General features: G+C 41.2%; 1 protein-coding gene across 1 annotated transcript; it reads right to left on the reverse strand.

Annotated features, from left to right (window-relative positions):
- Positions 1-1,129: 1,129 nt before the first annotated feature.
- On the reverse strand, positions 1,130-26,583 carry moto (minamoto). Its single transcript, XM_067969243.1, has 4 exons — positions 24,859-26,583; positions 14,614-14,748; positions 2,957-3,137; positions 1,130-1,371 (listed from the first exon to the last, which is right to left on the reverse strand). Exons 1-4 carry the CDS (start codon positions 26,581-26,583, stop codon positions 1,130-1,132), a joined length of 2,283 nt encoding a protein of 760 aa, XP_067825344.1.
- Positions 26,584-27,719: the final 1,136 nt, after the last annotated feature.

The raw sequence follows: 27,719 nt of genomic DNA on the forward strand, positions 1-27,719 counted from the left end.
ACAATTGTTAATCATTCAGTTTAGATATCATCACGCATCAGCATAACACTCACTGTTGGCAAAAAAAAAATCTAAACTCTAATTGAAGTGTTCCAAGAAATTCAAAGTATAATTTAAAATATAACAGAGTGCAAACTCAAGGCAGTAATTCCATCTCTAGCATCAGATAACTTATAAATCCTACTCGCAATCTGACATCACCTAAACACCAAAATGAAATTACTGCCTTTTAATCACTCCTGGGTATCTCTTATTCTCTGCATAAATGTGAAAATACTACACTAATAATGAACGGTATTTTCCAATGAATTATCTTCAATATCATTAGATTAATATCTCCAGGTCTCTAATATATGATACAAAGTCTGTGACCTTTGCACATTATCTGAAACTTCAATTATCTAAACAGAGGGTCCAACCAGATTAGGGTGATATAAATAAAAATAGAACCACTAAATCTAAACTATGATAACCTTTTACAGGATAATTGCAGTGTACGGTATTAGTTTGATTAACCTCCACTTACTGTTGTGGCATTAAGTAATTTTTTGATTTAGACTGATTTTAAGCTCTCATACTTCTTACCAAAAGACTGCACCTTGGTGCACCTATTGCTCACTTTCACGAAATAGAGGTTACCTTTCCTTTCGAGTCATGTCAAAGAAAGCCATGACCTCTTTTATAAACTTTGTATGTAATAAATAACAAACATCTTGCAGAAACTAAAACAAACATTAGATTAAAATTTCCTGACTAAGAAGATTTAGTCACTCTGATTGGGAGGATTTGACAAGAACAATTCACCAAAACATGGGGTAAAATGATCTTGTTAAATTATGGTAATGAGAATTTTAAATAAGCTTTATATCACTTGTCTCAATATATAGATATGTATTTACTAACCAAATGCATGCTTGACCACGAGCTGCATTTTTTATAATTACTTTTCAGGGAGACTATGTATTTTAATTTTTTCCCCTGAATACTTTCTTTTTAGTTAATCTGAATTAGTGATCACTGCAACTTAACCAATTCATATTTAAGCAACTCAAAAGGTAATAATGAATAGAATCATTTATTTTATGGCTTTTCAGTCTATTATTTTTTTCTCCAGTTCTTCAGCAGTTCTCTAATCAACACGAGTTTTCACCACTTCATTCTTTTCCCCACTATAGTAGTTGCTTCTGTTTTGATAGTTTTTGTCTCCATTAGTTACTAGATCCTGCAGTTCTCTTTCTACTTCAGCTTGGTCATCTGGATTGGCATTTGGTGTTTTAGGTAATGTCATTTGGAGGGCACACCACAAAGCAGTCCGGGCTTTCCGTGTAGCTACTGCCATTTCTTTGACTGCAATAGCCAAAGCAAGAACATCTGTACATAAAAGAGATACATACTGGATGAAAGATTTGTCAGTGTGTCTATCTGAACAATGAAATGGCTTAGAACACAGTAGTGTAGTGCATTGGTAACATGCTGTGGCACTGAGTGATGGGACAAACTGTGCAGATGAGACGTCTCCACGTTCCAAGCTGCCAGGGGGATGAGTGGAGATGCCGAGCAGAGGCTGGGTACTTTCCACCATGTAAGCAAAAAAATAGATGATTAATCACTAAGATCTTGAAATTACATTGTGCAAAGATTAGTATCTAAGCTCTGGAATTCCCTCCCTAAACCTCTGCCCCTCTCTACCTCCCTCTCCTCCTTTAAGACTATCCTTAAAACCTACCTCTTTGACCAAGCTTTTGGGCACCTGTCTTAATATCTGCTTATGTGGCTTGGTGTCAAATTTTGTTTGATAATGCTCCTGTGAAGCAGCTTGGGAGGTTTTACTACATTAAAGACGCTGTATAAATGCAAGTTGTTGTGGTTATATACAACTCAATGCATTCACATTAAATTCCTTAGCCTGCTATTTTAACAAACATTATCCTATTTATTTTAAGCAGATTATAGCCTCCATTAAAATAGAATGCTATGAAAATTTAATTATGAATATATTAAATACTCATACACTGATCTTCACACAGTCTAATTTCATGTGATCACTTCATTATTTTTGAACTTTCAGTAAGACACTATTATGTATTAAATGCCTCACAGAGAATCCTAGCTGTCAATGTTTGCCATAAGACTTACTGACAAAAAAAAAGCTACAACATAATGTTATGATCTGGAATGCACCGTCTGAAATGGTGGTGGGAGGAGATTCAATAATAACTTTCAAAAGGGAACTGGATAAATAGTTGAAGGGGAAAAATTTGCAGGGCTATGGGGAAAGGACAGAGGAATGGGACTAATTGGATTGCTCTTTCAAAGAGCCGGTATAGGCATGATGGGCCGAATGGCCTCCTGTGCTACATCATTCTATGCACAGAGGGGCATTTTAAGAAGATCACAGAGCTATGCTGTACTGGTAGATGTGTAAAGATAACTGAACCTCCAGAACTTTCTGTGACATGACAATAGGTAGGTGTAGTCCACTGTAGCTAGCTAGTTGTTCTGGGCAGACTGCCTGAATAATAACAGTTGCCATTTACCCTTTTTCACAAGTATGTTAAGTTGTTTAAAGTCCAGGAAGAAGCAAAAAAAAAACCTCAATTTGTTTAATGGCACGAATGAAATTTACTTCTTTAATGCTGAGATGGAACCTCCTCTGTCAAAGGTAAGAAGTACCAACCAATGATTCCATTTATCAGTAGACAACAAATCAAGCCTCCTTAAATAGACCACGCTTGATATCATTCAGAGGAATAAAATATATTATTGCCGTACTGATACTGGTTTTCCAAAGAAGGCCTTCCATGCACAAGTAGGCATACACAGTTGTACAGTGAATAATTGAATTCACTGCATCGAGACCTCTACGCAGTAGTAAATTACTCCATTCCCCAGGTATGACCAACAGAGAAACACCAAATCCTCACGTTACATAAACTGGGTAAATTTATGATGTTACCTCTGTCATCCTGGTATCTTGGTGCTCCTTGTCTTTGTCGATTAGCTGCATTTACTATTTCATCTTTTCGACGAGCTTGGGTAATGTGGATGGCTTCCAGATGTCGATCAAGAGCTGTAGAAATATTGGCATGAAGAGGAGAACTGCGGAGGCGTTCCATTTTTCCAAGCAATGTTACAACCTGTTAATAGAAGATTTATGCAGTTCATGCATCCATTAATCCAGTAGTAAAAATGCTTACTACTTTATTGGTACTGCATAGCAATTTGATACTTAAACTGAACTGTAAAGTATCAGGAGTTGATACTGCTTGTACACTGATTTATGTATACATTTCTATCACTTTTTACAGTCATACCTGGGGGTAAATATATTTGTGAATATTTGCAGGTAATGAAAGTTAACGTAAATTTTTTTTACACAGTACATAATATAATGGCAGTGAAAATTAATGGATCTGTAGGTTTTTTTCCATTGATAATTCAATTTCTACAGAACAAAGGCACTGTAGTATTGAAATAAGATTCACACCAAAACAGAAATGACCACAAGAATCAGCATATAGAAACTTGATAGTTGATTCAATCAGTTAAAAATACTGACATTGAGAGGTGGCTTGATCATAGTTTGCATATTGGAATATTGATAGGACAAGCAGTGTGAAATTAATTCATGCTGATTCTCCATATGGTCAGCTCTTAATCTCAGTAAGGGTATTTGAAGAAATGTCGAGGTGGCAACCAAATCTTTCCCCCCAACTAAAATAAGATTTGATTTATTCATAACCGATTAGTCACAAAAGGGGTGATATTCAGACTATCAGTGATCTTATGCCAATTTACTACATTCATAACCATGCATATGACAATTTATTGAACTCAAGATAGATTACCCTCTGATGAGGTTATATAGCACCACAAAGAAGCTGTACACTTTGAATGGCTTATACTGAAATTCCCCCACCCCAAAACTCTTGTACAAAACCAAAGTGACATAAAATTGTTCTGTTTTTGTGATTTTGTAGAACTGACAAACCTGGCAACCTTCCAAAACAACCCATCAGTCACCTTTTAAATACAGGCAAAAATGATACTTTGTACAATGCTAGAGAAGTCATCTCTTGCTGAATGGGAAGTCTCAAGTTGCCAGATAATTAATAGTTACTATCACTTTCAGTCACAGCTCGAATAGTTGGAGTGACTGATAATACCTTTAAATTGGTTTCCAGCATCTGACAAAGCCTTCTGGAGAACCAGAACCTACAGAGTCCGTTGCTTTGAAAGGCCTGCATATGATACACAGGATCTTGTATAGTCTGTCCTGGTTGACCTAGTATTTGCATGAACCTGCTTCTCATCTTGTTTCTCTGATATGAAAGCCATATGCTGCATATGTGATGCAATAAAATCACTATGTTGTGCTAATGGGAACTTTGTGCCTTGGTTGGCAGCTTCACTGGGAGAAGGAAAAGACTGGTTTACATCCTCATGATCGGCAGTAACCCCTTCATTGGCACCCACCACAGAAGGATGTGGTGTACCTACCATGTATTCTTTCCCCAGTAAACAATGGCAGATCACAAATGCTTGTTATTAAGACCACCAACCTTCAAATCAGAGATGGCACAAGAAGATGTATTGACAGACAATGTAAGACATATTGCATAATATCAGTACTGGCATTGTTATGTTGTATTAGCAAAAATGAATAAAGGGATAACAATGTTGTAAATCCCCACCAGTCAGTTGCCGTCTCACCAGCGTACATTCAATGCTGAACAGATGTACCATCTATTCTCCATACAGGCTAAAATCACTCTTCACAATATTAGTGGATGAACACTTAATGCATTTGTATGAAATTCTTATGTCCATTATTTTAATGTCAAATTAACAGAAAGAGGAATGTCATACGAATGTGTAAAGCCTACATCTGCTAATATTGGCAACAGTAATTTTCTAAAAGTTTATTCAGAGAATATACTATGAATTTTTAAAAAATGACACTATAGGAGGTAAGAAATTTCTGCCCTGAAATACTAGTGTATGAACACTTATTGAGTTAGTCTGAAATTGCTTCTTCTGTTATGTTAGCAGAGGTGTTAAACCATTTAATCTTTGCAATAACTTCAGGACCTCCAAGTCAGTAATCTTACGAGTAGTTCAGATGATATCCAAAACCATCAATCTGTTAATTTTTAAAATTTAACTATGAATTTATTGTGAGTGCTTGATTACTGTTTTTGGCTTCTTCAGCTGTTTTTTTTTCGGGTGTCAAGGCGTAAATTACCAGCAATGAGATTTCATGCAGCTTATGCATGATAAGTGTTCAGACTGATGAATTAACAATTTTGACATAATCACTGCAAGTTTTATCAACCGTTAATTCTGGGAAGTAAGTCAATATATAACCTACAATGGAATGTTATTTCCTAATAGTCAACTAAAGACAATATTCTAATAATTTTAGAATATCATAAATTTAAACTTTCAGTGAGAATGCCATCAAGCATCAATACCCTCCATTTTTATAGTGCTTTTCACTTGTAGGAATTAAAAGCTTTACTTTAGAAGAACAATATAATGGATGTCAAACAGGAGGAGAAAAGTGGAAAGGATTGGGGGATACCAAAGACGTTCAAAGAGAAGGGTTTTGAGGTGGTTGTTAAAGTGAGGGAGGTGGTAATATGGAGGGAACTAGGCAAGGAGTTATAGAGGGCAAGAGCTTAGTAAGGAGTGGCAGAACTGTAGCTGCAAGGTAATGACACGTGCCAGGATTTTGTAGAGAAAGAAAAAGTTGGAAATAGTGTGTTAACTGCAGAATGGAGGGGATAATGGTGGGTTTCTTGAGGAGGGGACTGATAACAGCAGGCTGGAAGGAAGTTGGGGACAGTGCTTGAGAATAGAGTCATTATAGAAAATAATACTTTGCATGTCAGATGAAACTGCTTAGGCTTTGCTCATGGTTTCTAACACTTTTCAAACACCTTGACAGGATAATTTCTGTGGAATCACTCCTTCCTATGCTTTATTTTTAAACATTTTTACTTGATACTTAGCATTAGAAAGTGAAAGCATTATATACTCAAATGGTATGTAATAAAAATGTGCACATTCAGGAAACTGCTGCCAACAGTGTGAAATTGAGTGACAGATTCTGTCCCAAACAATAGAGCAATTAAATAAAAATACAAGATATGCACTACTATAATAATGTGAAATATTTCTGGTTATATAACACACAAACTCTGTAATAAGATGTGAAAGTATTACTGACTCTTGGGCAACCATCAGATAAATCTAACCTTTTTTAAAATAACAACAGATTGGTTTAACATTGTTCCTTTATTGCTGCAGTTCATATTCTTCCGGCTATGGTTTTAAGAGTCTTATGTAAATTGAGTCTGCGTAATCTCAACCCAATTCCTAGTGGATGTGGGCCTGAAAACTGTTCACACCTAGCAATACAAATTAGAAAGGGCTCGGACGTCCACCTTGCTTGGTGCCAAAACAAGCACTTTAAATCTGACACCCCTGTACCTGCCAACACCAAAAATATTCATGTTATTACTTGTGGTTTTTGGAGCTGGCAAGCATATGAAAATATGGACATTGTTTTCTGTCTGCTTCTGTCTCTCTTGTGACAGTGCAACCTGGCCACAGAAGGGAGAGGTAGCAGCTATGTTTTTTGGCTCCTTTCAGTTGCTCGTAAGATCCCAAATTCAGAGTTGCTTTGGCAGTGAGATCAACCATTGAGGTAAGTATTAGCTAATTTTTAGTTTTATTTATTTTTCCCAAAAGGATGCCAGATTCAGCAAATTAACATGTGAATGTGAAATCCTTTTGGACTACTTGCTGTTTTGTCAGATTTCTCAGCAATTGCTATTTGTTCAGTGTACCCAAGAGTAAGTTCTGCTGTTTCTCCAAGTGCTTTCAGCTGTTCCAAAATGTTGAAGGCTAGAGCTCCACGGTTCAATGACGTGCTAGTGGAGGTCCTGGTGGAGCAAGTGCGATAACGGAGGCAGGTCCACTTTCCCAGAGATGGCAACAGGATCCCAAAGCAGTCACAGCAGCAATCCTGGAAGGAGGCTGCTGATGTCAACACCCATAGCATCACCTCGAGGACCTGGATTCAGTGCAGGAAGAGGTTTAATGACTTGATCAGAATAGCAAGGGTAAGATGCAAGTCTTCCTGTCTTCATTCATATTTGTCATACTTTTCCATAGTAGTTTATTTGCCACCCCACCCCTCAAGCATGCTGAACTCTTCTCCCCCCACATTCTGCATGCTTCTTGTCCACTTAAAGTAGGTCATCTTTTTTTTATTCGTTCATGGGATGTGGGCATCGGTGGCAAGGCCAGCATTTATTGCCCATCCCTAATTGCCCTTGAGAAGGTGGTGGTGAGCCGCCTTCTTGAACCGCTGCAGTCCGCGTGGTGAAGGTTCTCCCACAGTGCTATTAGGAAGGGAGTTCCAGGATTTTGACCCAGCGATGATGAAGGAACGGCAATATATTTCCAAGTCGGGATGGTGTGTGACTTGGAGGGGAATGTGCAGGTGGTGTTGTTCCCATGTGCCTGCTGCTCTTGTCCTTCTAGGTGGTAGAGGTCACGGGTTTGGGAGGTGCTGTTGAAGAAGCCTTGGCGAGTTGCTGCAGTGCATCCTGTGGATGGTACACACTGCAGCCACAGCGTGCCGGTGGTGAAGGGAGTGAATGTTTAGGGTGGTGGATGGGGTGCCAATCAAACGGGCCGCTTTGTCCTGGATGGTGTCGAGCTTCTTGAGTGTTGTTGCAGCTGCACTCATCCAGGCAAGTGGAGAGTATTCCATCACACTCCTGACTTGTGCCTTGTAGATGATGGAAAGGCTTTGGGGAGTCAGGAGGTGAATTACTCGCCGTAGAATACCAAGCCTCTGACCTGCTCTTGTAGCCACAGTATTTATATGGCTGGTCCAGTTAAGTTTCTGGTCAATGGTGACCCCCAGGATGTTCATGGTGGGGGATTCGGTGATGGTAATGCCGTTGAATGTCAAGGGGAGGTGGTTAGACTCTCTTGTTGGAGATGGTCATTGCCTAGCACTTATCTGGCGCGAATGTTACTTGCCACTTACCAGCCCAAGCCTGGATGTTGGCCAGGTCTTTCTGCATGCGGGCACAGACTGCTTCATTATCTGAGGGGTTGCGAATGGAACTGAACACCGTGCAATCATCAGCGAACATCCCCATTTCTGACCTTATGATGGAGGGAAGGTCATTGATGAAGCAGCTGAAGATGGTTGGGCCTAGGACACTGCCCTGAGGAACTCCTGCAGCAATGTCCTGGGGCTGAGATGATTGGCCTCCATCAACCACTACCATCTTCCTTTGTGCTAGGTATGACTCCAGCCATAACATGCTGTTCATGCCCTTGACAGTCACAAACAGCAATCTGGGTTCATCTGGTCACAACTGGAAGGCCTTTCACTCTTCTGCTAATTACTTCCACCATTTCACATTGCAGTCACTCTCCTGCACAACAGCATCTCACCATCCTTCTCCATATTTGCTGTTTCTCCCATTCGGCACGTTCTCTAGATGAAGAAGCCTCACACAGATGAACAGCAGTTTACAACGAAGAAATACTAACTTTCTGCAGGAGAAGATAGCCCACAAGAGGGAGAAGAACCAAACCGGGGATGGGGGGCTCCCTCCATTTACACCCTCACTCAGATGGCAGAGGAAGCAATGCAGATCTTGATGCCAGAAGCACTGTAAATGATGAGACTGGCGCAAGCCCACAGCAGGGTGTCTGCCTTCATTACTACAATCTCTCTTTCCTCTCACTATCCTGCATCTAGACTGTGTGGTATCTTGGTGCTGTCCAGCGCTGTTAGTCATCCACTGCTTTGTTAACTGTAACCTCCACAGTAATCTTCGTCCCTCCTCTAGGTTCTCCTCATCTTTTGGAAGATTAAGCAGTAGCCTTGGAGGGAGAGAACCCTCCCTGAACAACACTGTCACTCGCTCCATCTCTTCCATGCACCAATTCAGAGATCAGCACCCTGGTTAGGAAAGATAGTTAGGTGGAGAGGGATGTACAAGGAGACTCGCACAGCTCTTGTAAGCAGGAGCAGGGGGCAGTGAATAGGGAAGCCCAGGACATGGCTTGCTGGAGGGAAATCCTGGTTCCTAACTCTGCTACAGGGGATCAAAAGGCAGACATAAGAGGCCTAGGCTACAAAATGAGACTCCATGACCTGTATGAGGAGTTGTTGGGGGCATTAGACTACCTGCCATGGAGATACCGCAACATGTCAGAGACTATGGAGGAGTTCCATTCCAGAATATGTGGTATTTTGGCCAGTGGCATCAGCAGTCTGTAGTCTACCATGGAGCGTGTGGTCGCCTCTGTGGCTGCTGCAGCCATGACCTCTGCACAAGAGTTTGTGTCACCAGCTCAGGGAGCTTTGACGGAAGATCTGACCGGTGCCATTCAGGCTTTGGAACATAGGAACAAGAGTAGGCCATTCAACCCGTTGAGCCTGTTCCACCATTCAATTAGATCATGGCTGATTTGTATCTTATCTCCAATTACCCACTTTGGTTCCATATCCCTTAATATCCTTACCTAACAAAAATCTATCAATCTCAGTTTTGAAATTTTCAATTGACCTAGTTGAGGGAGAGCATTCCAGATTTCCACTTATATCTATGTGAAGAAGTGCTTCGTGACATCACCCCTGAATGGCCTAGCTCTAATTTTAAGGTTATGCTCCCTTGTTCTGGCCTCCCCCACCAGAGGAAATAGTTTCTCTCTCTCTACCCTATTAAATCCTTTAATCATCTTAAATTCTTCAATTAGATCACCTCTTAATCTTCTATACTCGAGGGCATACAAGCCTAGTCTATGCAACCTGTCCTCATAATTTAATCCTTTTAGCCCCGGTATCAATCTGGTGAATCTGCGCTGCACCCCCTCCAAGCCAATATATCCTTCCTGAGGTCCGGTGCCCAGAACTGAACGCCGTACAGTCCCTACCACTTAACTGTCCCCACTTATCCCAGCCAGCCACCTGAATTGGGCAATTGGCGCTAACCATTTGCCATCAATTACAAAGTTGCTACTTAATCCGTATTAAGCACGCCGATTATTTCGGGCAGTTCAAGCAGTTGTTCGCACCTTGTTGAAGTGCGATTACCTGTCATTAAGTCCTAAACCCCCTGGCCTCTAGAATTCCTGCCACTGTTGCGAGTCCTTCTTGCTGGCTTACTGAGCTGGACATCTTCCGGGTCCGTTCTAAAATTAACATGACAGGCTGACCGCCTAGGTCTTTAATCTCCATTTCCAAGTTGCTGAGGAAGAGCTGACAGTGAGATTTCAAAGTCCTCATTATCTTAAAATCCCGCCATGATCAATTTCCTGTTTGGGTCATTACCGCAGTGTGTCTGTTGTCATTTAGGCATTGACTAATGGCACTGTAAATGTACAACATTTAAATTAATTTTAATTTTATTTAAAAAATTTACGCTACCAAGTCATACCGGCCATTGCGTATAGCCGTGGGGACTGTACTCTAGATGCGGTCTAACCTGAGCTCTATGGAACTGTAGTATAACTTCTACCCCTTTTAAATGAAGCTTAACATTCCATTAGCCTTTTAAATTATTCTTTGTACCTGTCCACTAGCTTTTAGTGGTTTCTGTTCATGGACCACTAAATCGCTGCTCCTCTACAGTTCCTAGCTACTCACCATTAAGAAAATACTCTGATCTATCTTTCTTAAGTCCAAAGTGGATGACCTCCCATTTCCCTACACTGAACTCCATCTGCCAGTTTTGCCCATTCACTTAATCTATCAATGCCCTTTTGCAACTTTCTCCTCCCACCCACACTTCTTACTAACTTGGTGGTCGTCAGCAAACTCGGATATACGACTCTCTATTCCTTCATCTAAGTCATTGATAAATATAGTGAAAATCTGAGGCCCCAGCACTGTTCTCTGGGGGACACCACCAGTCACATCCTGCCAACTGGAGTACATACTCCCTCTCCTACCTTCTAACCAATTCCCTACCCATGTCAAAAGGTTACCGCCAATTCCATTCCATTCATTTTTGCTAACAGCCTCGAGTGGAACCTAATCGAATGCCTTCTGGAAGTGCATATAAATAACATCCATAGACACTCCGTTATCTACCGCGTTAGTAACCTTCTCAAAAAATTCAACTAGGTTAGTTAGACATGACTTACCCCTTACAACTCCATGCTAGCTCTCTCTGATCAGTTCATATTTATCCAAATGCTGTCACTTTGTCCCTAATAGATTTTAGTAACTTCCCCACAACAGACGTTAGATTAACACATCAATGATTTCCTGGCTTCTCTCCCACCCTTCTTAAGTAATGGAGTGACATTGGCAATTTTCCAATCCAAAGAGGAAAATTCCTAAATTAAGAGAACTTTGGAAGATCATGACTATAGCATCTGTAATTTCCTCACCTACTTATTTTAATACCTTGAGGTGGAAACCATCAGGTCCTGGAGATTTTCCAATCTTCAGTCTCATTATTTTCACCATTAGCTTTTTAAAAAAAACTTATATTAAATCTAGTAAGTTCCTCCCCTTGATTTAATTTTAGTTTTCCTCGTACCTCTGGTACTTTATCTTCTTCCTCTACTGTGAAGACCTATACAAAGTAATTATTTAGCAAGTCTGTCATTTCCTTATTTTCAATTACAATATCACATGCATCTGTCCACATTACCCTTAGAATACCTCTTTCTCTTAATATACTTGTAAAAACTTGGCCTCCTCAGTATCTGTTGACTTCAAAGTGCTGGTGTAACACATCGATATGGTTTGCAAGGCGTCCTACAGATCACTAGGAGTGAGATCTTGGAGGCCCATGGGAGTGGCAGTAATTCAATGGGAGTGGCACATGCTGCCCTCTCTCATGATGATAGCTTGTCTACTCCCACACCACCCACTCAACCCGTGCCCACCATGGTGTATGAAAGGCAGGTGAGCCAGAGTACCTCAGCACCAGCCAAGATATCAGTTTCCAGAAGGCTCCTCAAGGCCCTGAGCTGCTAGAGGTCGCCGACTACGAGCATCTCAAGGATCCTCATCTAAGCCTCGGGACCTCTAACATCCCTGCTGAATTGACTGTGAAAATACCTTGTAGAAGCAGATTAGGTAAGAGAACACATAAGACGACCACAATGGGGTAAAACTAGGGTGAAATTATTCTAAAATGCCAGTCTGTGAAGGCATTAAAAATTATAGTAGCTGAACGGTGCAAGTTTGTCTGTCCGATGGGTTATAATGAGGTATTCAGTCATTAATGGCTGTGGTATCTGTACAAATGGCCAGAGTCTGGGGATATGGGCGATGTGATGGATCGGTATTGAAGGAAATTCCCAGGCATCTGAGTCGCTATCATTGTACCACCTTTCATCCGGGGTTCCTGGGTGCTGGACAGGTATCATAACCCATGGCAATAACGGGTAGGCCTTGTCCCCTAATAACCATCTTTGGACTTGCTATGTGGAGGGTTGATGGATTGGTGTTGAAGGACAGTTAATGCAGGGGTGATGTGAAGGAGTTGGTTGATTGTTCTTTTACTGGAAGCACTGGTCTATGAGTTACTGCCCAATAGCCCTGTATGCTTTTAATACAGGTCTTGCTGCACCTTGTCCTGCATCCTCTTCCTTCGATTATGACTTCTGCTCAGCTGCTGCTGGCTCAATGTCTTTCCTCTGTTGCACGGCAAGGTTATGTATGATACAGCAGAAGAACACAATATGGGAGATGCGATGGGTCAGTATTGAAGGAAATTCCCAGGCACCTGAGTCGCTATCATTGTACCACCTTTCAGCTGGGGTTCGTGGGTATCATAACTCATTGCATTAATGGGTAGGCCTTGTCCCCTAATAGCCATCCCAGGACTTGCTGCTCTTTGTCAAAAAATGCGGGGATGTTGGTTCGACAAAGGATGAATGCATCATGATTGTTACCAGAATACCACGCACACACCTGCATACTTTGTAGATGATGATCACACGCCAGTTGCACATAAAGAGGGGTAACTCTTCCTGTTCATAAAAGGTCCTGGCTCATGTAGTGGTGCCTTAATTGTCACGAGTGTAGTTAATAGCAGCGTGGACTTGTGGGAACCCAACAATTGCTGCAAATCCCATTGCTCTGTCATGTTGACTAGCGGCGTCTATGAGGAACTACTGGCTTGCCTTAGCACACAGAGCTTCCGTCATTTGTTTTATGCAGGTACATATGCCATGACCCCCGCTAAGCAAAAAAAAAATTGAGGTTAACTGTCACTTTGATTGCTACTGGCAGAGTGACCAGATGGCACAGAAGGCCGCAGCTTCTCCTGCAGGAGGCTGCACAGGTCTGTTACAGTCTTCTAGGAGGACCTGAATCTCCTTTCACATTACTCATCAGTGAGCTCCTGGCAAATGATTCTAGGTCTACAGACCTTATGTGAAGGGTAGGGTTGCACTTGCGACCCTCTTTCCTATGTGGTGCTCTGATAGCACCTGCTTCAGCTCCAGCATGCATTCTTTCCCGCTGCTGCTCCTCCTTTTCTCCTCTGCCCACAAATGGGTTGCTAGAATCAATCCCATGCCACCTCTCCCCACTCACCCTCCCTGAAGGCAAAGAATAAATTTTGCCAAATATTTTCAAAAAGCTTCTCTGTTATAATCAGTACCAAAGTTGCAAATGCTTCCACACTACTCAATTAAGAATTTCAACAGAAGTACTCACCACTTTTGTCTGCAGGTGCTTGCCCCGTTAAATCACGTGCTTAATTGCCGATTCTGGCTTTTACCACCAAGGATTACTGGACAGTCCCACCCTTTGGTACTACTTCCATTCTAGCCACCAAATATAACATTGGGGTCTTATTTGCGTCATAGGACCCCAAATTCCATAAGATTACTAGCCTACCGCTGAGTTCAGATGGCCATCTAGGCTGCCTAATCTGAGGACCCCGGGAAAATGGTGCTGGCAGCACCATTGACATAGATGGGGTGGTAAGTCTTTCTCAGCAGTTTGTGGGACGCTATTGCCTTGCTCCACTGGGCGGAAGGCCTCAAAATGCATCCCATTGTTTGAGCAGGGCAGAGAGTGGTTTACTTTCTACATTTGTCCGTGCTGCCTGACTTGGAAGGGTATGTTGTTAAAGTGTCCCATTCCTAGCACTGACATCCCTTACCTTAAAAGGGAGAAAAACAATCAGAAGTTAAAAAATAAATGATTGACCTTTACTCCAATTATTTATTCACTATCACCATTCTTCTCTTTTCTTTTCCTGGTTAGCTCAACTCTGAGTTAATTGGTTTGTTATTATTTTGTTAGCAAATAGTTATGTCGTTAATATACTGCCAAACCACAAAACCTTCCAATTGTTAAGGAATGGTACAATAACTATGTTTACAATATATTGCCTATATAAATAACAGTAGATTCGGTAACAACTATGGCCAATTACTGATGATAAAGTCTACTTCTATCAGTATGTAACTACATTTTGAAAATCAATAAAAATCTTAAATAGAAAAAAATAAGTGGTCTGAATTACACCTAAGCTGATCAACAAAAGGGATATGGAATATGGTCAATTAACCAATCTATCAGATGTAATTGAAACATACTCTTGCTTGTTCACGTAGTTGATCAACAATCAAACGATCAACCCGGGAAGGGTTTGACGGTAGCCTGGGAATAGGTGTATTATTTGAACTGGTCACTCTCTTTCCTGGGTAGTTCCGGGCAAGTGCTGCTTCAGTCTTAAAAATGGAGAAGGGGAAAATGGTCATAACCAATACCAGTTTTTAATATGACAAAATTAAACTTCAAAGAAAAAATCATTTTTAAGTGACAAGTTGGCAAAAGGGTTTACTGATGTGACTACCCTGATACCATCTGCCCCAGTACATACACATAATGACCGTGGCACAGCTTAAAAATACGAGAGCATCAAAATCAATAAAATACATTAAGCCTATCAAGTCTGTTCTTCCATAGATTATATAAAATTTGCCCTATTATGGGCTCCATCCAGCTGATGTGGGAAATTATAAAATATCACACTGGTGCATTAAGGGGTGATTTTCTGAGGTCGAGGCTTAGGCATGTTGTTAGGGCAGAATAAAAGGAGCTTCAATCTAGCTGTATTATACCTGACCTGAGATGCTTGATGCTGGCAGTCTATACCTGAAATGGGAAAAGTGCCATTCTCCAGCACTAAAATCCCTCACCTTGACCAGCATAATTTTTGTTTTTAAATTATAAAAGGCAAAAATATGGAGGAGGAAAAAGTATTCAAGATGTTCAATGCAAAAGAAGAGAAATGCTCATTGCCAAAAAACTAGGCTTCAATACTGAATCAAACAGCAAACTCGCTATAAGCAATGCTGAAAAACAGGCCAGGCTCGTTTCCATGTCATGTGCCCATTTTATATGGGCAAGCAGTAATATACAGCTTTGTCGGAACTTGTAAAATTCGGCATGGGAAGTGATTTGCAAAATTAATGTAGAATAATGTGGATTGCACATTCCTGCAATGAGGCCTCTTTATTCCATCCCAAGAATATGAATATCAGGCACAGTGGGAATTGGGCACAAAGTCAGGGGCCCAACTTTCTGACCTGCGCCAGCAAGCTCTGCATCATAGTAACAGGAGTGGGCCATTTAGCCCCTCGAGCCTGTTCCGCCATTCAAATGAGATCATGGCTGATCTGTGACCTAACTCCATATACCACCATAGCCCCATATCCCTTAATACCTTTGGTTAACAAAAATCTATCAATCACAGATTTAAAATTAACAATTGAGCTAGCATCAACTGCCGTTTGCGGAAGAGAGTTCCAAACTTCTACCACCCTTTGCATGTAGAAGTGTTTCCTAACTTCACTCCTGAAAGTCCTGGCTCTAATTTTTAGGCTATGTCCCTTAGTCCTAGTCCTGGACTCCCCAACCAGCGGAAGTAGTTTCTCTCTATCTACCCTATCAGTTCCCCTTAATATCTTGAAAACTTCAATCAAATCACCCCTTAATCTTCTAAATTCTAGGGACTGCAACTTTAGTTTGTGTAACCTCTCCACTGTTTTGAGCTTTTCACCATTTAGAAAGTACTCTGATCTATCCTTTTCAGGTCCAAAGTGGATGACTTCACACTTGCCTACATTGAAATCCATTTGCCACAGTTTAGCCCGTTCACTTAATCTATTAATATCTCTGTAATTTTTATGCTTCCATCTACACTACTTACAATGCTGCCTATCTTTGTGTCATCAGCAAACTTGAATATGTGGCTCTTTATCCCGTCATCTAAGTCGTTAATAAATTCAGCGGATAGTTGAGGCCCCAAAAAAGATCCCCGTGGGACACCACTAGTCACATCCTGCCAATTTGAGTACCTGCCCGTTATCCCTACTCTCTGTCTTCTGCCATTCAGCCAATTTCCAAACCAGGTCAATAGTGTGCCCTCAATTCCATGAGCTTCAACTTTAACTAACAGTCTCTTATGAGGGACTTTATTGACTGTCTTCTGGAAGTCCATATAAACAACATCCATAGGCATTCCCGTATCTACTACTTTAGTCACCTCTTCAAAAAAAATCAATCAAGTTCGTCAGGCATGACCTACACTTTACAAATCTATGCTGACTCTCTCTGATCAGCTGAAAATTTTCAAGGTGTTCAGTCACTTTCCTTAATTATAGACTCTTGCAATTTCCTGTCAACAGATGCTAGGCTAACTGGTGTATAATTTCCTGTTATCCCACTCTCACCTTTCTTAAATAGCGGAGTGACGTGCAATTTTTCAATCTAAAGGAACGGTTTCTGAATCGAGAGAACTTTGGAAGATTATAGTTACGGCTTCTGTAATGTTCCCACCTACTTCCTTTGAAACCCTGGGTTGGAAACCATCTGGTCCTGGGAATTTGTCACTCTTTAGTGCCATTATTTTCTTGAACATTTACCTGAGGAAGGAGGAAGTCTCCGAAAGCTTGTGAATTTAAAATAAAATTGCTGGACTATAACTTGGTGTTGTAAAATTGTTTACAATTATTTTCTTCATTACTGTTAATTTGCTTATGTTAATTATGGTGAGTCCTCGTCCCCGATTCAAAATTAGTTTCCTTGGGGTGTCTGCCATGCTATCCTCTTCCTCTGCTGTAAATACTGACCCAAAGTAATTATTTAATATGTCTGCATTTCCTTATTTTCAGTTACAATATCACCATTATCAGTTTTTTTGGGGCCCACATTGCTCATGACCACTCTCTTTTTCCTAATATAATTGTAAAAAAAGTGTTGATTATGATATCTCTTGCAAGTTTCTTTTCATACTCCCTTTTTGTAGCTCTATCTGTTTTGTCACCCTTTGCTGTTCTTTGTTTCTCTCCCAGTCGCCAGGATCTGTGCTATTTTTTGCATTTTTGTTTTATGTTGTCCCTTACCTCTTTTGTTGTCCATGGCTGTTTGTTTTGATAAGTAGATCTTGCCCCTTATGGGTATAAACTGGTTCTGCATCACGTTAAATTCTTTTTTGAACACCTCCCACTGATCTTCTGTCATTTTACCCGTAAACAGATTTGCCCAGTTTACTGTGGACAGTCTCTGTCTCATCTCGTTCAAGTCGGCCTTACCTAAATTTAGAATCTTAGTAGCTAATACAGGTTTCTTCCTTTCAAACACAACGTTGAACTCAATCATATTATGATCGCTATTAGATAAATATTCATGCACCGTTAGACTGTTAACTAAATCTGGCTCATTACTCATTATTAAATCTCATATGGCCTGCCCCCTGGTTGGTTCTAGGACATATTGTTGCAGAAAGCTGTCCTGAACACACAAAAAATTTGCTTCCTTTCTGACATGAGCTCGTCTGCTATCCCAATCTAAATGAAAGCTAAAATCCCCCCTTAAAACCACTCTGCCTTTGCTACATGCTTGTCTAATTTCTGCATTTACACATGCTGCCGCTATACATAACTCCCGCTAGTCTTAAATCCTTTTCTATTTCTTAATTCTACCCTATCCTTCCTATAGGTCTTATAACCTGGTATATTCAGTTCCCAGTCCTGACCGTCTTGCAGCCATGTCTCAGTAATGGCTACTATGTCGTACCCTCTAAGTTGAATTTGCGCTTGCAATTCATTCAATTTATTCCTTCTACTCTGTGCATTTGTATAAAGAACACTTATTTGGGTCACACACCCTAACCTGTCCTTCTGCTCCAATGTTGCTTTTCTCACACATTTCTTATTTCTCTCTCCTAATTTAGTTACTTTACATCTTTTAGTTTTCCTTTTATCTGAAGTGCCTAAAGCATAATTTCTGATTGTCACTCTACTCTCTTCCTTTTTGTTTGTTTTAGAATTATTATTTATACTACCTTTTCCATCTGAGCTCTTCCCCCCCCCACCCCCCGTTTACTAGTTTAAAGTCCTTGTGACTGCCCTATTTATCCTTTCCGCTAGAACCCTGGTCCCTGCCCAGTTCCGGTGGAGCCCATCCCAATGGTACAGTTCCTTCCTGCCCCAGTACTGGGACCAGTGTCCCATGAAATGGAATCCCTCCTTCCCACACCACTCCTTCAGGATTGAGCGTAGGAAAATTGGGATCTTAAGATTCTTGTTCTTTTGCCATTACAAAATAGAGGGAATAAAACAAACAAGGGCTAATGTTATATGCTGCATAGCACACTCATGCACACCAACAACTTCTAGGTCTAAGCATCTTAATTAATGATTGAGAAATAATTAAGCAATATATATATATAGCTTAATTATTTCTCTCTCTCTCATACAGTCCCTTAATCAGAATCAAAATATATTAAACCATTCAAATTATACTGCAACATAGAGGCAAATTTCAGATTTTCTAATTGTGGTGGGTAACGCTACTATGGGTAAAAGGATGAAACAGAGTATTTTAAGAAAATGTGTCATAAAGTGCAAGCAAAACAACCTACAATGACCGATATTACACTTGCTTAGAAGTGCTTAGAATTTATTTAAATGCTGCAATGAAGGGAAATGTAAATGTGCTACAATTTGAGAAAAATATGTGGATTCATATCAGCATATGAAGATTCACCTCACTGTTATACTGACAACAGATGGTAATTGAAAAACTGAAACTGCACTGTTTTACTTAAATGATGCAGGAAGTTTCTATTTTTCAAGAATAATGCTTAAATACACAAATATTTAAAGTGGTTGAAGCATTTTTCCCCCTTGTTGGGTATGCAGCTTCTGGGATAAAGCCCGTGTGGAGACTATGCAACACATTTCATTATTCCTGCGCTTGTCAGGCAGGGCAAGCCTGCGTGGAGGACTGCATACTTAATCAAGCCCACCCAATTTTCCATCCATTTAAAGAATTAGACAAAATTCGAGTGGACTTCCTTATGGGCATACGGTCCCCTCAATCTGATTTTCCTCTATTTGCTGCATCTGGTGATCTAATATATGCAGGCACATTAATAGGAAAAATCTGTGCCCATAAATGGAGAATTACTGCTAATATCCATAGACTAAAGAAGTTAATTCAGTTAGTTATGCTTCTCTACTTCGAAAATGTTGGTTATCTTACATTTACAGTGTATCTTTTTTTACAGCATTTTCACAATATATTAAAGTGAAAGGAAAGTCTATGAGTACTTTTTTATTATATTTCCAGATTTAAAAAAAAAAATTCAAATTCTCAAACTGCCATGGTAGGATTTGAATTTATATTCTCTGAATTATTAGTCCAGGCCTCTGAAAACCAGTGCAGTAACGTGACCACTACACTACTTGAGGTTAACTAAAGCTGCTATTAGAAAGGTCAAAAGGGCATTAGCAATAAAGAATTTTGTTTAGATGTGGTGGTAGCAATGGTGACTTTTTTCAGTAGAAAGCATTTAAGGACTTCATAGGCCCTTGGAGAAATTCAGCAGGTCAGGTTAGAATTGGAGACCAAGATGTGACTGAAGTGCTGAATGGATACTTTGCATCTGTTTTCTCTACTAAAGATAATGCTTAAATGTCAGTGATACTGGATAGGGGTGCTCCTAAAATTGATTCCATAGAAGTAAATGCAGAAATGTTATTAATTAGGATTAGCTGTTAAGGTTGATTCAGCTGCTGTACCAGATAACATTTATCCTGCACACTGAAAGAAATGAGAGATGTACTTTTTGAGCCATTTTTTTTTATTCGTTCATGGGATGTGGGCGTTGCTGGCAAGGCCAGCATTCATTGCCCATCCCTAATTGCCCTTGAGAAGGTGGTGGTGAGCCACCTCCTTGAACCGCTGCAGTCCGTGTGGTGAAGGTTCTCCCACAGCGCTGTTAGGTAGGGAGTTCCAGGATTTTGACCCAGCGACGATGAAGGAACGGCGATATATTTCCAAGTCGGGATGGTGTGTGACTTGGAGGGGAACGTGCAGGTGGTGTTGTCCCCATGTGCTTGCTGCCCTTGTCCTTCTAGGTGGTAGAGGTCACGGGTTTGGGAGGTGCTGTCGAAGAAGCCTTGGCGAGTTGCTGCAGTGCATCCTGTGGATGGTACACACTGCAGCCACTGTGTACCGGTGGTGGAGAGAATGAATGTTTTGGGTAGTGGACAGGGTGCCAATCAAGCGGGCTGCTTTGTCCTGGATGGTGTCAAGCTTCTTGAGTGTTGTTGGAGCTGCACTCATTCAGGCAAGTGGAGAGTATTCCATCACACTCCTGACTTGTGCCTTGTAGATGGTGGAAAGGCTTTGGGGAGTCAGGAGGTGAGTCACTTGCCGCAGAATACCCAGCCTCAGCTGTTCTTGTAGCCACAGTATTTATGTGGCTGGTCCAGTTAAGTTTTTGGTCAATGGTGACCTCCAGGATGTTGATGCTGGGGGATTCGGCGATGGTAATGCTGTTGAATGTCAAGGGGAGGTGGTTAGATTCTCTCTTGTTGGAGATGGTCATTGCCTGGCACTTGTCTGGCACGAATGTTACTTGCCACTTATCAGCCCAAGCCTGGATGTTGGCCAGGTCTTGCTGCATGCAGGATCGGACTGCTTCATTATCTATGGGGTTGTGAATGGAACAGAACACTGTGCAATCATCAGCAAACATCCCCATTTCTGACCTTATGATGGAGGGAAGGTTATTGATGAAGCAGCTGAAGATGGTTGGGCCTAGGACACTGCCCTGAGGAACTCCTGCAGCAATGTCCTGGGGCTGAGATGATTGGCCGCCAACAACCACTACCATCTTCCTTTGTGCTAGGTATGACTCTAGCCACTGGAGAGATTTCCCTGATTCCCATTGACTTCAATTTTACTCGGGCTCCTTGGTGCCACACTCGGTCAAATGCTGCCTTGATGTCAAGGGCAGTCACTCTCACCTCACCTCTGGAATTCAGCTCTTTTGTCCACGTTTGGACCAAGGCTGTAATGAGGTCTGGAGCCGAGTGGTCCTGGCGGAACCCAAACTGAGCATCAGTGAGCAGGTTATTGCTGAGTAAGTGCCGCTTAATAGCACTGTCTACGCCACCTTCCATCACTTTGCTGATGATTGACAGTAGACTGATGGGGCGGTAATTGGCCGGATTGGATTTGTCCTGGTTTTTTGGACAGGACATACCTAGGCAATTTTCCGTTGTCGGGCAGAAGCCAGTGTTGTAGCTGTACTGGAACAGTTTGGCTAGAGGCGCGGCTAGTTCAGGAGCACAAGTCGTCAGCGCTACAGCCAGGATATTGTTGGGGCCCATAGTCTTTGCTGTATTCAGTGCACTCAGCCGTTTCTTGATATCACGTAGAGTGAATCAAATTGGCTGAAGCCTGGCTTCTGTGAGGATGGGGATATCGGGAGGAGGCCAAGATGAATCATCCACTCGGCCCTTCTGGCTGAAGATGGTTGCAAACGCTTCAGCCTTGTCTTTTGCACTCACGTGCTGGACTCCGCCATCATTGAGGATGGGGATGTTTACAGAGCCTCCTCCTCCCGTTAGTTGTTTAACTGTCCACCACCATTCACGACTGGATGTGGCAGGACTGCAGAGCTTTGATCTGATCCGTTGGTTGTGGAATCGCTTAGCTCTGTCTATAGCATGTTGCTTCTGCTGTTTAGCATGCATGTGGTCCTGTGTTGTAGCTTCACCAGGTTGGCACCTCATTTTTAGGCACGCCTGGTGCTGCTCCTGGCATGCTCTTCTACACTCCTCATTGAACCAGGGTTCATCCCCTGGCTTGTTGGTAATGGTAGAGTGAGGAATATGCCAGGCAGTGAGGTTACAGATTGTGCTGGAATACAAATCTGCTGCTGCTGATGGCCCACAGCGCCTCATGGATGCCCAGTTTTGAGCTGCTAGATCTGTTCTGAATCTATCCCATTTAACACGGTGGTAGTGTCACACAACACGTTGGATGGTGTCCTCAGTGCGAAGACGGGGCTTGGTCTCCACAAGGACTGTGAGGTTGTCACTCCTACCAATACTGTCATGGACAAATGCATCTGCGGCAGGTAGATTGGTGAGGACGAGGTCAAGTATGTTTTTCCCTCGTGTTGGTTCGCCCTCCACCTGCCGCAGGCCCAATCTGGCAGCTATGTCCTTCAGGACTCGGCCAGCTCGGTCAGTTGCGGTGCTACCGAGCCACTCTTGGTGATGGACATTGAAGTCCCCCACCCAGAGTACATTCTGTGCCCTTGCTACCCTCAGTGCTTCCTCCAAATGGTGTTCAATATGGAGGAGAACTGATTCATCAGCTGAGGGAGGACGGTAGGTGGTAATCAGCAGGAGGTTTCCTTGCCTATGTTTGACCTGATGCCATGAGATTTCATGGGGTCTTGAGTCAATGTTGAGGACTCCCAGGGCCACTCCCTCCTGACTGTATATCACTGTACCGCCACTTCTGGTAGGTCTGTCCTGCCGATGGGACATGACATACCCAGGGATGGTGATGTAAGTATCTGGGACGTTGGCAAATTTATGAATGGTTCCATGATTGTCTTCATCTAAAACGTTTATGAAGATGTTGAAAAGGAATGATCCCAGCATGGATTCCTGCAGGACTCCACTCATGGCTTGGCCCTATGCAGAGCTACTTCCATACCCTCTGCCTGTAACAATTGAACAACTCATTTGAGTTCTGGGATCATTCCTATGGCCTAGAGGGAGGCTTCATTTGGTTCCAATATTTATGAAGTGGAAGAAATCAGACCCTAGGAATTTTTGGCCAGTTAGTTCAACGTTAGTTGCAGGAAAGATGATGGATGGCAGTATTAGGGATGTAATGGACGATCACCTAGAGAGATCGGCAGGCAGTTATTAGAGAAGCCCAGCATGGCTTTATGAAGGGAAACAGAGGTTGTCCCTCAATAACCCGACTGAATTTTTTGAAGAAGTGAAGAGGTTAGTGGATGACAGTAGCCTAGTTTATGGTGTTAAACCTGATTTTCAGAAAGTCTTTGATAAAGTGCCACATAGAAGGCTATTGGGGAAGATGTCATTATGTGAGATTGGCAGTCAGGTTTTATGCTGGATAGCAAATTGAGTACATTGGTACAGGCAGAGGGTATGGAAGTAGCTCTGCACGGGGCTAAGTCACAAGTGGAGTCCTGCAGGAATCGTTCCTCTTCAACATCTTCATAAATGTTTTAAATGAAGACAATAATGGAACCATCCATAAATTTACTGATGTATTGAAGTTAGGAACTTGCATTAAATAAGGTACAGGCATAGATACATTGGGGGAATGGGCTTGTATGTAGTAAACATCCTTTACTGTTATTAAATACTGTGGGATGGATAATTTCTAGGCATGTGCAAGGCTACCTGCTGAAGGTTGCAGAGGAGGAGAGGGATCTGGGGGTCAGTGGTTAAAACATTGAAGGTCCACAAGCTGTATGACAAGGCCACTGGGAAAGCAAATACGTTTTAGGCTGAATTGGACAGTACAATATATTAAAAAAACACAAAACACAAAACAATTTAATACTGAGGTTGTACAAAGCCTTGGTATGGCGGAATTTAGAGAACGGTGTTCAGTTTTGATTCCCCACATGGTGGAGGATGTCGAGCTCCTGGTCCAGAATAGGGTGGCCAAAAATGGTACTCAATCTTAGAGCTGTTAGCTATTAAGGCAGTTTCAAAGAATCAGGACTTTTTCTTGTTGGGGAAGTGCAGCCTTAGGGAAGATACAATTGAGGTTTTTAAAATGATGAAGGGAATAGATCTAGCTCTGGTGAGTTAGATAGGAGTGTGAGTATAAATCAGAGTTAGGTTAGATTGAAGGCCTAAGTACTTCTTTCCATAAAGAATTAGTGACTTTTGGATCAGATTACCAAAGCATAGGATAAGTTATGGATACCCTGTAGATCGTCAAAAAGGGTCTGGACAAATTCTTAAGACATTCCAAGTCATGAAAGGTATATTGTGGGGTAGCCGGGATTAATAATGCTCATGAGTTACTGCAATCTCCTAGAGCTTGCTTGATTTTCTTAAATTAGCTTCAGGATTTTTTTGCAACTCCCAGGAGTTGCACCATGTCTGGATGAAATGGGCTTGCTTGATATACATTGTATATTCATACGAAACCTGCAACTCCAGCCCAGATTGTGATTTTCCAGGTATCCGGAGCAATTCTCAGGCTGGTGTGAAATTACACGTTCCACTATTTTAAAATCGAGGCACTCAGATGTTTCTCATAATTGACCTCTTAGGACAGTCAAACAGAGGGGAGAGGGGTTCACCATCCTAACAAAGTTAAGGTTTTTTTTTAACAAGTCAAGAAATGTATGGCAAGACCATTATTTTCTTCTACAAAAAGCAGGAAAACTTCGAACAAAAAGTACTCCCCTAGACTTCCTTCCCCTTTAAATAAAAGTAATTAAGCTCAGAGCTTTCAACAAACTTATTTACCTTTTTCCTTTCTTTTTCCAAAGCCCTCCATTGTTCATAGCACTCCTCCAATCGAATATGAAGTTCGTTGGCTGGACCGCTACGATTTTTCATGGGTCTTGGAAATCCAAAAGGTGGTATAAATCCATAAAGGGGTGCATCTCCATAAAACATATCATTGAAAAGGGGATACAAGTGACTGAACTCCTCATAAGGAAATAACTCACTGGGATCCATTAATGAAACAACAGGGTGACCAAACTGAAGGTTAGTTCCTGAAGCAACACTACGTGGACCAAGTTGTGAAATATTGTGGTTCCGTCTAAAGTCACCCATCATGTAGGGACTTGAAAAAGAAGCTGAAGAACGAGTCATATAATTTGCTACACTGTTGCTGTCTCCAGCCCCTTGTTGGGAATTGTGATTATTATAATAATAAGACTGAGCACCAAGCAAATCTCTGTACATGTTTTGTGAAAATTCATCATCCTTTTTTTTTACATCTTCATTCAAATCATAATGACAGTTTTGCTGTTTAGTTTGATAGCTGGGATATTTGTTTGCAACATATTGCTGAGATGATGAACTCCCATGGAATCCATTTACTTGCTTTCCATTTTGACAATTCTTCTCAATGGGTGATTCAAAGTACATATCTCCACTGGCTTTGTTTTGCCCTTCCACATGTGTACCTGGCTGAACCCGTTCCACATTATATGTGAATTCACTACTAGAAATCTTGGAGTGGTTGTCCTGACTATAAATTCCTGTGGGTCGCTGGAAGTAAGCATTACTATTTTGAGAAAAAGGCATGGAAGACTGATGAGAAGATGGACAGAAAGAGTGAGATGATGTTTTAGAGGCAGGAGATACTTGATTACTGAGGTCTGCTGAGTTATCTGCTTTCCCAAATGAAGCAGTAGTGGTAGTTTCAGAACCAGAAGTAGACAATTTTGTCCAGGATTGTCTGTTTTGGTAAGACTCTCCAGAATACACAGACACCGGCAATGCATTTAATGGCTGAACATATTCAGACTGCTGTGAAAAATGATCATAATTAGAATGTTGTTGCTTTTCAAAGGCCTTCTCAAAGTCACTTCTAATTGGGCAAAATGTATGTGGATTTCTTCCACATTCAGATGTACACTTTTGTCCCAAATCACCACCTAATCCCATTTCCTTTGAAAGCTGTTTTTCACTCAAGCCTGAAGATTTCACACAGTATTTTAAGGTATGTTGATCAATGTTTAATTCATCAAACCCCTTTTGTGCTTGTTTTCCTTTTGACACCCTAGTGCATGTATCCATTTCTATCACTGGTAATTCTGGTATACATTCAGAAGCGGTCTTTCCATCTGCTATGTTAAAATTCACAAATTTGTTCTGTCTGAATTTACTGCCATGTAATTGCTCCATGTATTTGTTGCTATTATTACTGTTGTAAGAGTTTCTGGAATTATGCAGGAAAGGGAAAAGCTCTGTGGATGTCTGACTGGATGGAGTACCAACTTCTTTAAAATCTCCCCCGTCTCTGCCATACATGTGTATATCTGTTCCTGGTTCTCTAACTGATACGGATAATCCTACCTGCAGTTTGGAACAATTCTTCACATAAGGAAACTCCTGAAAGTTCATCTTGGTGGTATCAGTGGATTGAAAAGGACTGCAATCAGTAGCTTCTTTCTTTGAAGGAAACATCCATTGCTCTGTAAGATCCAAGTCATCAAATCCTAAAAAATCTTCCATATTTATTTTTTGCTGAGAGACTAAATGACTATCCTGCTGGTACTGTTGTTTGTCAGAAGTTGCTATGGATTCTTTTGCATTAAAAACAGGTTGTGAATACGATGTGTCTACAGGCTTCTTAGACTCAGATGAGTGATCTAGATGTTCTGCATATCTGCTGGTTGTGGAAGACCATATCGATCTTAACAAGTTAGAGGAGGTATTTCTAAAACAAAAGATGTCGCAGGGAACCGATTAGACAATAGTTTTAAAAAAGCCTTATAGGACAATATGCATTTTAATATTACACAGTTTGTGTGGTGTGATGGAATAGTACAGTGAACAACCAATTCACTACATCATAGCAGTGGAGGAATGCAGGGACTATCCCCTACACTGTTAATTGGCTGTCTAAGTTGTACCGCTGCAGTGAGGTAGGCCACAAGGGGGAGGGGAGAGGGAAAATCATCCTAAACAGTATGATGCATCTCTTTATGCCTAGCTCACAGGGGCAATGGAAGGAGTATGGGAGTAGGTTGTTTACCTTTTCAGCTGTACATATGTGGTCCAGCAGGAAGAGAAAACCAAAACACCAGAAGCCCCCACAAAATGTTTATTCAGTTTCACTAAATAAGTATACTCATATACAGAAACCTACCCTTCAACAAATAAGGATTGTGATTGATCAGGCTCTTCTAAAATGTTGGAAACAAGTCCATACAGGTCTGTAGCACTCCCAAAATCATTCATTTCATTCTGAGACCTATCCGGGAAAAAGAACAATATCCAAGAATGTAAATATTTTTTACCACTGTTAAAATCCTCAAGTCAGAATCAATGGGACCAATGTGTGATATAATTCAAAATAAGGGAATAATAAATAAAATGGTTTGCATTGATTTTTAGATTGAACACACTACAAGCAAGCTAAAGTGGACCCTGCTTTTCTGAAACCTAAAAGGGGCACAACTGATATATCAATTACATTCCAGTTAAGACATTTTGAAACATTAGTAGATCTCCCATGGTGCTGTACACAATGTCAGGTGATACGATGTTTTAAAAGAACAGCAGCATTATACCATGTAATGCACACCATATAATTCTAACACTAAAGTGCAGTTGTGTGTTATTGTTGTGCTTTTCTGAGGTCAACA

Source organism: Heptranchias perlo, chromosome 30 (genome assembly GCF_035084215.1).
Source record: "Heptranchias perlo isolate sHepPer1 chromosome 30, sHepPer1.hap1, whole genome shotgun sequence".
Lineage (NCBI taxonomy): Eukaryota > Metazoa > Chordata > Chondrichthyes > Hexanchiformes > Hexanchidae > Heptranchias > Heptranchias perlo.

Bases quoted from the DNA above. Each gene is read 5' to 3' on its own strand.
- moto (XM_067969243.1), bottom strand. From the start codon at position 26,583: ATGGAAGATTTTTTAGGATTTGATGACTTGGATCTTACAGAGCAATGG. The intron at 14,749-24,858 runs GTAAATAAGTTT...TCCATTTTTAAG, and splicing joins TGGAAAAAGAAAGGAAAAAG to ACTGAAGCAGCACTTGCCCG. The intron at 3,138-14,613 runs GTATGTTTCAAT...TTCTATTAACAG, and splicing joins AACTACGTGAACAAGCAAGA to GTTGTAACATTGCTTGGAAA.